Below are 13,504 nucleotides of genomic sequence, written 5' to 3' on the forward strand. Positions count from 1 at the left end.
ATAGCTCAGCCCACTTTCCACTTTCCATCCCTCTCATTTTTCTCTCTCTCTGTGTCTGTCTTTTTAATCTCCCTCTCTCTCTTTGGCAGGAACTTCAGACCTTCTCTCATCCAACTCTCTCTCTCCATCGCCCACTGCTGTACTGTGAGCACTGCACTGCTAATCAGCAAAATCAGCATAAAATTGTCTTTTTTCACTCTTGACCTCTCATTAGAAACATTTACTTTCATTTATTTACATATTTCATGCTTTTAACACTCTGTCTTTGCTCCCCAGTCACGCTGTCTCCATCCTCAGAATTGAAATCTATTGCATTCTTCCTCTCATCACCTCAACCACTCTCCTCCCTCCCTCTCCGCGCTCTTGCATCTCTCGATTTGACCTTCGTATCTTTATGTCTCTCCAGCCCTTCAGCGTATTTCAATCACCTTGTCCTTCTCTTGCCCCATCCCCTCTTCTTCCCTCTCTCGCTGCATTGCATCTCCCTGAGCGCTCTTCTTTCCTCTTGTTCACCCATTCTCTTACTCTTTCTGCTCTATTATTCACCTCTTCTCACCCCTCACATACCACCATCCTCTTCTCTCTCTTCTTTCACTTCTCATTCCTCGTGTTTTCTGACAGCCAAAGCGGGTTAGTTCTATCTACTGTGCAGCATTTTATGGCCCGGTTGTGTTACAGCCCCAACAACCCTGCAACAATGGCCACCAAACACACCCCAACAGCAGCTTAAAGGAAATTTACAGGGCTATTATGCGACAGCTACCACACTGGAGATTCACAACAGCCAAAAGCACTGGTCTTAACACCCCTTCAAAATCCACCATATGGCAGCCTTCCCTTTGGTGTGTATCTGCTGTGCACTTTGTGTGTGCGAAATGCTGACAAATGTGAACGTGTCAGAGAGGAAATACATCGGTGTGTGCGTGCATTTAAAAGCAAGAGTGTGTGTGTGTGTGTGTGTTTGTGTGAAATGGTGTTACATGTGTACGAGAGAGTATATGTTTGTGTACATTCAAGACCAAACGAAAAACTGTCCTACTAGCACGAATTACATAACTACGCTCACTGCCAAGACACAGAGTTATTCTTTCTCTGTTTCCCTCAATCCCCTACTGTCACCCCTGCCCAGCATCCCCACAACATCCGACCAAACACAATGTCCTTCTGTTGATCTAACATGTTAAAAAAAAAAAAAAAAACTAAAAAAAAAAAACAGCTGAATTGAGATTTTGTCTGGCACAGAGGAGAGGGTACTGTGCGCAGTGGTACTATGCTTGTTTACCAATGAGCAGCAGGGAAAGAACATCTCCATGTATTAAATACATAACAATAATGACAGGAGGTATTAATAGCAACTAGCAACTCAGTGATCCCACTCCACCTCATGTAGTACTTTTTTTTTTTTTTTCACTATCTCTGCCTCGTGTTCCATCAGTCTTTTGACTCTTGGTTTCAAATCCTGACCTAATGCAGCTTTTTTTTAGACTTTGTCTTTTGTTTCCTCTTTGTATCCCTCCCCTTGCACTGTACCCCCCCCCTTCCCATTCTCTTTCTACTCAGCAACCTCTCCGTTTGACTCGCTATATCTCTCCCACTCTGGGGTCCAACTTTCTTTTATTACGTTCTTCAGAGGAAAGCTGAGAGAGAAGGCTTCAGCAAGTCTTATATCTATCTTTCTTTCTCTGTTTTCTTTCGTGACTGTTTCCCTTTAAGTCCTTTGGTCCAACTGTCTCTTCTCTTTCTGTCTGGTTTCTCATTCCCCAGTCCTTTCACCTCCTGGGTATACACTCCTGTCTTCATAGTCTCTCTATTCTTAATCTTAATTACCAATTCTAACATAATTACCAGCATTTTGAACAACTCATCTGAAGCTCTCATTTCATGATCCCATCATGAGCTATTCTTTCCTTGCTCATGTGCTGGGCACTGCACCGGATCTCTTTCTGTATATTTTTACAGTAATTAGTATCATAGTCACAATTTTGTTCTCTTTTTATATAACAGAAGCATCACAATACAACATTTAGAGGTATATCTACAGGGACTTTAAATTATAAGAACAAAAAGCTTGTATTTACTCTAAATTGCCACATCCTGGCTATAATATGGAATGAGTGTTACATGTGAACATTATTTGCTTGTTTCCCTGACTTATGTGATGTGTAATGACACCTGAGTTCCCCTCTAGAATCAATATTGCACGTCTCATTTAATCTTTATGTGTGTGTATGTACATGTTAGTGTTCATGCTTGCATGACTTACGAGAGATGCAGAGCAGGACCAGGACCAGGCTGCGCAGGGCAAGAGAGAAGGGGGCAGGGAGGAGGCGGCAGAGGACAGGGCTCTGGACAGGCTTCATTGTGTATTGAGAAGCTGTGTGTGTAGATGTGTACGTTTGATCAATGGGTCCTCTGTGACCCTGCCTGCACTGCTACAGACAAACTAGTCTGCACAAACACACACACACACAAACACACACTCTGATTTGTTCTCTGCAATGATGCGGGCACGTGCACACACTAACTGCCCCGCTTCAGTGCAATCACACAGAGGTTGTTGTTTGAGGACAACACTTTAAGAACGGACTCTTATATACTACACTGCATCACAACACATGCAAAGAAACTGCTTTAGCAAAGGGACTTAGAATTTAATTTTAGCCAGGGCTTGCACGCAACACACAGTAGTCTGGCGAGAGCTGAGGGTGCTAAAAGAGCTAGCAATTTGGACACTACGTCCCAATGCACACTGAAATTTGCTTAGAGCAACAAAAAGCTCCACTGTTGACTTAAACACCTTGTGGTGCTTGAAAATACTTAAGACGCTAGGTATTTTCTACCACAGTGCTCTGAGCCTCCTAAGACCAAAGCCTAAGTCCCTCAGATCAATAACCCAGAAAAACTAATACCAAACGTGACCAAAAAACCTGCAATACTATGTTCTTTACCAGCAAGGGTATTTGGTAATTGCAGCTATGCAAATAACCAAATGAGGGACAAGTTAATTAGCTGATGACCAACTCTACACTGCAGTCAGAGCTATGCTAGTTCTCAGCACCAGGTGCCCTAACAATCAGCCACACAACCACCAACAACAACAAACAGAATGCAAACCACACTGCTCAAAGGTACAGAATACATCAATAATACTATATCTCAGTCAGAAACAGGCTGGGAAACTGTCTTACCTGGCAAGTCGAGTTTATCTCTGATGTTGACTGAATGCTAACTTTTGCAATAGAGCTACCTACATTGCCCTGCCCTGGAGGACAGAGAAATCTAGGGCAACAATGTTCATTCAAACAGACTGTATTTTAATGAGTCCAACAAGGTTTTCAGCACATCTCACCCGACAAATCGACAGGCAGAAGTCAATGCTCCTTTGAGCTATAACCAAACCGCGGAGGCCTCTAGAGAGATGGAGGCACCATCTTACTGCTACTCATTTGGAGATAGCTAAGGTTAAATAAAATCCATTGGGCTCAAGTGCCGCTCTATAAAGACAGAGAGTGGAACTGCATGCTCTGTGTAGAATAACCAACTTGAAAGGGGTTGAGCAAACTTCAGTTATATGCTTTAGTTTCTGATATTACAGTTTTTGGTCTGCTATTTTACCCCAGAGACTAGCACATTATTCTCACAAGGTATCTGCCATTATTCGCTTGAGTGCCAGAACTCTTTTGATATGCTATCATGTATACACTCGCGTAAATGGACAGTGATTTTACATGGTAATTTTAGACTCCTCAGAATAATCACAGGTTTTCAGAGGGTATAATCGTGCAGCATCGACCTGCCTAACTCTTCCTCTTCCCTTCCAACATGCTCCACTGCATGCAGTCAGCGCCTGGGTGCACTCCAGTCATACACTCACTCATACATACTGATATGAGAGCTCGCTATGTTTAAGGTCCGGACAGAGTTCCGCTGATTATCAGGACCTAATGCGTCATCCGTCTCTGAGAGTGTGTAGCTCTGGTGTTTTTGTATGTCTAAGTATGCGTGCTTTATGTCTGCGCGTGAAGGTTTGTAGTGCAGGACAAAGTGTGATGAGCTGTGCCACACACCTCGCTGAGCACTATCTGATGGAATAAAGTGTGGGTGTCATCCTTAGATTACCACACACCGCCTGCTCTCTCACTCTATGTGCCACTGCAAACACAATGAGCTCTAACGGCGATGGCCCTGACACTTCTGGCAAAGCCAAAAGCGGATCATTCCCATTCTTCCCTACGGCTCTGACTTCACCCGTCAACTGGCTGACGCTGAGAAGAATTGCTCTGCGTTGGTGTGCAGCTCGGGTCTGGCAGGTCTTGGGCCTGGCAGTAGACGGTCGGAAAACAAAGTGTATTTACTTGTTCAAACTGATCTCCTCAATTTGTGTTTAGTTTATCCATTGTGCCCTCTTTCTCTCTCCTCTTCCTTCAATCCGCCAGTCAATCCGTAGCAGCTAATTAGTTCCCACAAATTTGTCCTCCTTTCGCTTCACGTCTTTCCTGTTGATCTATGAAAATTCCTATACTCCCGGAGTGGTATCACTGTTGATCACATCCATCTGTCTATCTGTTTTCCGTCTTCCACTTGGTTATATAACTCTGGCCTCCCTCCCCTTGCTTAGAATATGTGTGTGTGTGTGTGTGTGTGTGAGTGTGAGTTTGTGTGTGTGTGTGTGTGTGTGTGTGTCAGTGTGGGATCAATGTCTGCATATTTTGCATACTATTTTGTGAAGGTTAGAGATGTCTGTGTGTGTGTGTGTGTGTGTGTGTGTGTGTGTGTGTGTGTGTGTGTGTGTGTGTGTGGATGGAAGCAGTGACAATGGCTGTCTTTCAGGTCAACAAACAGTGGCAGCGTGTGTGTCTGAATGTGCTTGACTGTCCAGTGTTGACTGAAGCCGAGTGTACATTTGACTTTCTGGCACTTTCACTATGTATTACCCATTAATTTATCCATGCAGGCACACACAGAGGCATCATAGTGCCTCTTTATGTTAAATGGCCGTTTTTATAGCTTCAGGGATACACACGGCTGTCTGCTGACAAGAGCTGTGTACATGTTTGTTTGAGTATTTGTAATGCGAAGCAGATCTGGATAAAGCAGAAAGAAATGTGACTATGACTGTGTTATGAGTTATGCTGATGTGAACCTGTCTCAGTGAAAGGTATCTGCTCCATAAATTTATACTGATGAAACAGAAATCATTGCTAACAGCTAGTCCTACCTTTCAGTATATTTTGCATCATAACATGCAGAATGCAGTTCCTTTGTTCATGCATACTGCCACATGTACTATCATTACTGTTATTGGCAATAAAACCGGCAAAACATAGCAAATGATGGGTGCTTACTACACTACACTCTGCGCCTTTGATTTTCATTGTCCTGTAAAATGCGAAAGGCAACACAGCATTGCTATTATAATAGCACCTCTACTTGTTCTTAATCAACTGATCATAAAGTATCGACTCTAATCTGCCACAAGCAGTATTTACAAACATCTTTATGCATTCAATTTGAAACATGCTGTTCCCTATTATCAAGTCAAATAAAGTAAAATTTATTTCTGAAGTGCTTTTAACAAAATAGGGTCATCACATAGGGCTTTATAGAGAAACAAAGGACATAATTACATACGAAAAGGACACATTGCAAATCACCGCACGACTGGTGAGAGTGTGTGTATTTGTGTGTCTGCAAGGTCCCTCTGTGGTGTGAAAGTAAATTAGCATGCAGGTTTAAAGTTTATCATCTATTCACTTTGTATGTGTTTCTACTCATTTATATGCTTTGGTAACTGTATTGCTCTAAAAATACTGCACGCTTGCTGTTCAGACATTCTGAGCGCATTGCTGAGAAGGAGCCCCCAGGACTATTGTCTTGGCTGAGAGACCTGTTGCTTGTGGTCTCTTGATGTTACCATAAAGGGTGATGTGGACGTTGACCTTGGCTCTTTTAAGGGTTTGGCAGTTTTCCATTGGATGACTGTCTAATATAAGCAACAGAGGAACAATCATGTGTCAGCACAGACACAAGGCACGTCACTAACAGGATCCTATAGAACTAAGAGACTTTGGATAGAGCCAATGAAAACAGATGTTATAGGAGATATAGATGATGACCTACAGCTAGAAGGTGTGAAGGGTAAGACATGGTAAGCAATGATGACCTACTGTACAGGGCAAAGCATGCATATCAGGATCGGCATTGTTTGACAGCAGTAGTTGATATATGTTTGAGTCCTGGTGGAAGACAGCTACAGAAAGTTGAGATGAATTATGTTCTTTGTGAATACACTCAGCAAAAAGGGAAATAATACATACAAAAATCATTTGATAAGGAGTGTGCTGATAAGTATGGTTCACTGATCCCGCTTAATAAATCAACAAATTTTAGGGTTAGACCGGAGCCTATCGGCAAGGTGCGAGTTCTTGGAAAACCACCTTACCGTTTTTGTTAACAGGATGACCAACCCCCATATGCGTGGGAGAAAGAGAAAACTGACACAGTGGATATAGGGGTGGCTCCTCGTACTCATATATTTCAGGGAAATGGGAAGACTGTGATAATACAGGCAGGCTCCACTATAAGATATGTGGCCACAGGCACTTTAATAGTTTTTTGTTTTTATGTGTGGAGGATCAAAGTACTATTATAACTTGCCTATGTATTGGCAGGATGCGGCTATTCTGTTCATTTAGCATTGCCAGTAAATGTAATTCAGATGAAAGATCAGTTGTAAAGCACTTCTCCAACTGAAACTGTTGGCTTAAATTATACTCTTTTTAGGAAATGTAGCTCTCTTCCTATGGGGTTTATAGATGCAGCAACTTTCCCTCTGTGTGAAAAGGTGGGGACTTTTGTTTTACTTCATACATTACTGGATGCTCATTCACACCTCATGGTCGACGGTTAATGTGAGAACAGTGATGATGAAAACTACCTCCAACAACTGCAACTCTATTTGCAGATGATTTTGTGGATATGTGAGCATGGCTCGAGGTGATGGAGCTTCCATCCTGCTTGCCATCGAGGAAGCAGTACATAATAAAGCTTACCAAAGGTGAAGAGAACGTAAGGAGAGGCCCAACTCTATCATTGTATTTTTATCATTTATATTATTGTGCGCCTTTGTTGTATTATTTTTTTAAGATAAAGGGTTATTAAGGGTTATACTCATAGTTATACTCACTGTGAGTGATGATACTTGTGGTGCCTAGGCATAATGACATTTAAGGATTCTAAAAGTACAGCTTGTATTCTTTTAAACTGATCTGATATATGCTTGTATGACTTAGAAAGTCATTTTATGCCTTTGGGTATTTCCTTCATATTGCCATTGTGGTGAGGATTTCTTCCTTTCTGCAAAGTAAAGGGAGTGTAGGTAGTCTCAGAAATTTTATGAGTAGTGTAGAAAAATTATGGGGGGGGGGTTATGGAGGGAAGATATTGTTTCCGTATTGTACAATATAAGTTTTAATCTTCACCCTGTCAGTTTTTTTGTGTGTTATTTCATGTGTGCTGAGTGTTTTACAGGCAATTTCCGCCACAGTGGGCAAGCCCCTGATGGGTGTATTTGTTTTTGTCGCAGTGTGTGTGGAACTAAGGGAGGTAATGGCAAATTGTGTCCCCTATCCCCCCATCCTCTTTTTTTCTCTCCCTCTTCCTCTCTCATCCAAATCAAATTTTTAATGGGCTTCATTGGCGCCACCGTGGAATAAGTGTTGCCAAAGCACTTAAGGGGCTTAAGTCAGTGGCGTGCTGAAAATATTAAGCACTCAAACAGCCTTACAAGGATCCCTGCCTGCTTAAGTATGCTGAGGAGGTCGTGCCAGCATTTAATACCAATGGTATTAAAGCGCTCCGACAAGGGAAACGAACAGAAATATAGATATATACAGTATGTACCACAACTGGGAATGGATGGAGAGATGAAGGCTGGTGGGAAGAATAGAAAGATCCGGTGGAGGCATGAAGTGGGACACAAGGAAGACTCCTTCCCACTTCTCGGTGGGACAACTTGGAGGGACAAAAAAGGGGGAAAGAGTAGTAGTGAGGTGGAGAAAAGAGTGCAACTAAGTACAAAGGACAGAAAAGAAAAGCAAAAAAAGTGATACCGTCGAAGAGTGGTAATGGAGGAGAGGAGAGAAGAGGAAATAAAAAACAAGCAGAGGAGAAGAAATGCAAGGGGAATCAGGCCAAGGTGTGGGAGGTCAGGGTTGATGGGATAGCTGTGAACCAGCATCAGAAGGCTAATGCAGAGATTCTATCGGGAGGCTTATCCAAGATTAAATTTCTCTTTGTCCTTAAGGCGCTTCTTTGGTAAGCGGAAGTGTCGAATTTATTTCTTATGTCTCCCTTGAGGTTGTGCGGGAGAGTGGGTTATGAGAGTGTATATATATGTGTGTGTGTGTGTGTGTGTGTGTGTGTGTGTGTGTGTGTGTGTGTGTGTGTGTGTGTGTGTGTGTGTGTGTGTGCGTGTGTGCGTGTGTGTGAGTGTGTGGTGGGGGGTACATGTACATGTGTCTGTGTGGGAGTGAATCTTGAGGGTTTATTATAAGTGTAAAGGAGGGCATGTGTCCCTGAAAGGTAAAGATAAATCATATGAACATCTCCCCAAGGGTGTTTCAGCATAAGTGAACATGCCAGTATTAGTGTGGCTACATTAATATAGGCATGTGAACTCGTACATATAGATATTCATGAATATAGATTGTGTATATTCTGAATGCAATTCAAATAGCATTTTCAAGTTTTCTTTTCTTTTCCTTTTTTTTTTTTATAAAGTTTGTTTTATGGAACTGGATCAAAGTCACAGACTAGTTAAATCGTTCACAGGAAAGTATTATCTGAATTTCCTCTGGGATTCTCTCCAGTGTAAACAAAACACACAATACTAATTGCAACTACAGTTTAAGATACTGCAAAACCAATGAGCTAATGAGGTTTAATTTTTTAAGCTATCTTTAACTTTTACAAGGAGAACATCAGAAATGCCAAATTGCAAGACATTTTTCAACAACTATTATGACCCAGGTTTGAGTACATTCACATCACGGTTGGCATGCTCAGCCCCTCCCTGGCCCTCTGCTCTCCTCTGAGTTCTTGTTTGTCTGGCTGACTTGGTGTTAATAGCTAGCCTAAGGCCATGCACTAGCTAATCCAACTGGGTTTGCTCTGAACTTTCTAATTAGAAAAGTCACTGCTCCTCAATCTATGGACATTATCAGTGACTCCAGTTTCTGGAGGCACGGCTCACGTTACTTCGTGCTCACCTTTCGCTCCCGGGCAAAGGGATCAATACGGCCCAGTCGTCTGGGTACAGTTCAAGTGACACCACCCGTCTTTCTTTGCACAATTTTCAGGATTTCTCTTGATAGTGGAGCCTGGCAAATAAATAAAAGTCAAAATGACTGTCATCATGACAGGCTAACAAGAATACAAAGCAGATATTAGGATTTGAATCACTGACTCTTTGAAATTAAACTGTTAGGATGGGAATGCACATGCGGGAAGTGCGTTTTTTCATCTACTCCTACTTTGTCTCACCTTTATTTGTGTATCTACAGTAAACACGGAGATGAAACTCACTTTCTGGCAGACAACAGACTTGGCACTGGTTTTACAGAGTGGAAGAAAGGACATTAAGGCGCTGTGATAACCATTGTAGACATCCTATTATTAGTCTCATCCCATTATGTGTTTACAATGCATCAACCGCACATTAAAGGGGACAATTCTAGTTAATTCTTTTTGAGCCCGCCAAAGAACTGAGCATGCATTTTAGAACAAAACACTCTTAAGTGAGAGACTGCAAGAACTGAAGATGGAGAATGCTATTGATGGCTGTTTCTAGTGTAGCTAAAGAAGGCAGATGAAGCTCACTACTTCAGTAGAAATGCTCTCCTTTTGTTTAATTCACTGTGCTGAATTCACTTAGATAGACCAGTTATTTAACAAACAGAGGAGTCAGAACCTTTTTCACATGCATATGCTTTCATCCTGAAGACTACGAGAAATCTTCCTGTCTTGGGGGCATACGTGAATGTGATCCAGATGTGCAATTCATTTCCATAACAAGTTCTAGGGAACATTGCTCTTAAATGCCAGTGCGGACAAAAGCCAGGAGACTCTCAGGTCAAAAATAACAGAGATTCTTACAACATACTCACACCAGGAGATGCCTGGAAACTAAACAAATTGGCACAAGTGAGCTTCTTGCTATCCAAGCACGAGACGGGATTTTTATTCTTTGATAACATTCTCGTACCACAGTGAGGATTCACATCCTTAAAAACAACCTCCAGTGTTACCTTAACTACAGTAAATAGTATCACAGGTTCCACTGTGCAACCCTATATTTGTGCATTCAAATAGAACTAATTTTGGAACATATTGATGCCTATTATTGATATAACAAGGAAACATTTATAAACTGAACACATATGCAAAGTCTTCACTCTAAATGCAAAATATTCACTGAATGTGTGTGCACAACTTTCACTGTCACATTTCTTTTGTTTTCCCAATAATATCCACTCCCTGAGGTATGATTAAAATTTTTATGGTGAACTTTAGGCAAGATGAAGCACTTGGTTATGGTATGAAAAAAGATTTTGGTGTTGGTTAAACACTGAAATAGTCAATGGCAACTTGAAGCATGAGATGGGATGCACTGCCTCACAAACTCTCCCTAAGCTTAACCACGTGCTTTAGTACCTTAAAACCATCACTACAACAACTTAACTGTACAGAAGAAGCCACAGCAAAAAGTTAACAACGCAATTGCACATGTTATGTGTGAAACAGGCTTTAAAAGCGGCAACAGTCCTTGCTAGTGTGAATAACATCTGTAACAGCAGCAATTGAGAAAGATACAGAAGGGATCAAGGTAGCTACAGGTTTTCCCTTTTGCTCCAATAAGGAGAACTGCAGGATACAAGGTGTTAGAGCACATACTGTAGGTCGGCAAGGCTGGAAGCTTTTTAACACAGACATGACACTTAAATGTGCCCCTGGCCCTGCAGTTTCATGCATAAATTAATGGACTACATACACAGAAAACATACACAGTTTAAGTATGAGAAGGCATTACAGGCATATTTTATGCACAACCATGCAAGGCCCCCGAATTTGGATGCAAAAGAACACTAAGCTCAGTCATCTCTTATTCAGTAAGATAAATGCAAACAGTGTTACCTGCCAAGTTGAGAACGTACTGTCTGAGCTTACTAACGAGTGTTTGTGTGTGTGCTGTGAGCCACATGCTACACAGCTACCTGCTGGGAGTAACACTCATTATCCATGTGGCATCCTACCTCCCAGTGACAGGCTACGACTCTCTGCTCACTGTTTCCCCCGCTGCGGTTCATGTGTCAGTCTCTCTTCTTTTTGTTCCCGATGCATGTGCTAACATTTGCATGCTGCATGTGTGGAGTTCTCCTTTGTTCCCTGACGTGTGTATGTCTGACAGACAGGTTGTCACTGTGCCTATATGTGCATGCATAAGTTCATTATCTTGCTCTGTACTTTCCAGGTATATGTGCGTAATGTGTTATTGATGTGCATATCAACCTGTCAAGGCCGCAGCTTGTGATGTTTCATATTTATGCACTCTGCAGGTGGATAGTTTGTATATTTTGGTGTGTATGAGTAGCTCTAAGTGGGGTCTGGACCAGGTTAGCTGTGCACTTTCGTCGTATAGCGTCTGTAATTGAAAATGAAAAGCTACAGTATGTGCCACCTCGCCCGGGGGTACACCGCCAACCGCCTTGCCCCCATTCCGCCAATTCACAAACGTCTAACAAAGGGATAATTTCTCCCTCGCATGATATAATCTTTCCTTTCACCCATTGCCTCAATGGAACCTTTTATGGCTTTTTATCACATCTCTCTTTCCCTCCCTCCCTCCCTCCCTCCATCTCTTTCCGTCTTTCTCACTCTGTCTGTTCCTTTCCCGACCCCTCCCTGCTCGTTTGTCTCTCTCCCTGCTTGCTCTCTCTGCCTCTTTTGCTTTTTTTCCGATCCTTTTCTTGCTCTACTCTACTCCCACTTTGACCTTACAGGGGGTCTCTGCACTGAAGTCACTCTTGTTACCCTTTATCCCTTTCTCTCTCTCTTTCTCTCTCTCACTCTGGAGGAAAATCACACACTCATCAGTTTGCCAGTTCTGTTCCTGACGAGCCGGCTCGCAAGGAGAATATTAACGAAGCTCCTCAGCCAATTAACACCTAAAGCACATAACAACCTTTTATGCCAGCAGACTCACTCGCATGCTTGTACATGCACACTCTCACTCTCACTCACTCTCACTCACTCACACACACACACACAGACACACACACACACACGTATACGTGTTGCACAGACACACTACTGCACACAAACACGTGGGAAAACACACACATCGGGTGCCAAACACAATTCAACCTAAACACACCTACTCATACAGCAAAGAGGCTCACATAAACAGAAAGACACAAACAGGCCTCAAAGCAAAGATACGCTATCACACACATAAGCACATGCCTGCATAGAAACACACACACACACATACACACACAGATAAATTGTGCTGATGAATGTGGGTGTAGAAGGAGGGGGTATTTGTAGGAGCAAGGAAAAGTAATATAGAGAGAAAGGGAATGTAAACAAAGGGATGAGCAGCAGTGAGGCAGTGAGGGAGAAGGAGGGAGAGGAAAGGAGAGAGGGAGGGAGGGAAGGAAAGATTGTGAGAGGAAGGTGAAAGACAGATTTATGGAGTGTGAAGAAAGGCATAAAGAAGAGGGGAAAATCAGTGATAAAAGGTTAACGTGGCTTGGCTGCTCCATGCTAAATTGAAGGGTTTAATAGTGGGTGGGTGCACAGAGACACACACACACACACACAGACACACACACATATTTTTGGACACAGACATACATATACTTGTCTTCGCCAGGACAACACAATGCATTAAACATGGTGGTAGAAAGGGCATCAGCAGTCAACGTTGAGACAAACCTGTGCGCGCACACACACACACACACACACACACACACACACACACACACACACACACACACACACACACACACACACACACACACACACACACACACACACACACACACTTGTACATCTATCTTTGTGAGGACACTCATTGACATGATGCATTCCGTAGCCCCTTACCCTAACCATCACAACTAAATTCCTTAACCCAACCCTTACTCTAACCCTAACCTAAACCCTAAAACCAAGTCTTAACCCTCAAACAGTCATCTAAACTTGTGAGGAACGGCCAAAATGTCCTCACTTTCCCAAAATGTCCTCACTCCAAAGGTTTATAACTCAAATTGGTCCTCACAAAGATAGAAGTACAAGTACACACACACACACACACACACACACACACACACACACACACACACACACACACACACGACACACACACGGACACACACACACACTTCTGGACACGCGGGGCTGTATCCTCGTATGCATAAAACATGGCAAGAGAGCAGGAGCAGAG

General features: G+C 42.5%; 1 protein-coding gene across 4 annotated transcripts in view; it reads right to left on the reverse strand.

The window, feature by feature from the left end:
* cadm4 (cell adhesion molecule 4) overlaps positions 1-13,504 on the reverse strand; it is a 143,290-nt gene that overhangs the window by 34,959 nt on the left and 94,827 nt on the right. For 2 of the 4 annotated variants that reach the window (XM_040118900.1, XM_040118897.1), the window contains exons 1-2: positions 3,189-3,224; positions 2,264-2,374 (exon numbers count right to left, since the gene is read on the reverse strand). The exons of 1 other annotated variant lie outside the window; for it this stretch is intronic. In XM_040118900.1, the coding sequence (XP_039974834.1) occupies positions 2,264-2,360 (97 nt within the window). In that variant the 5' untranslated portion in view covers positions 2,361-2,374; positions 3,189-3,224. Of the gene's footprint in view, positions 1-2,263; positions 2,375-3,188; positions 3,228-13,504 lie in introns of those variants that run through there. One more of the 4 variants, XM_040118899.1, reaches the window with a different exon arrangement.

Source organism: Xiphias gladius, chromosome 22 (assembly GCF_016859285.1).
Source record: "Xiphias gladius isolate SHS-SW01 ecotype Sanya breed wild chromosome 22, ASM1685928v1, whole genome shotgun sequence".
Classification (NCBI taxonomy): domain Eukaryota; kingdom Metazoa; phylum Chordata; class Actinopteri; order Istiophoriformes; family Xiphiidae; genus Xiphias; species Xiphias gladius.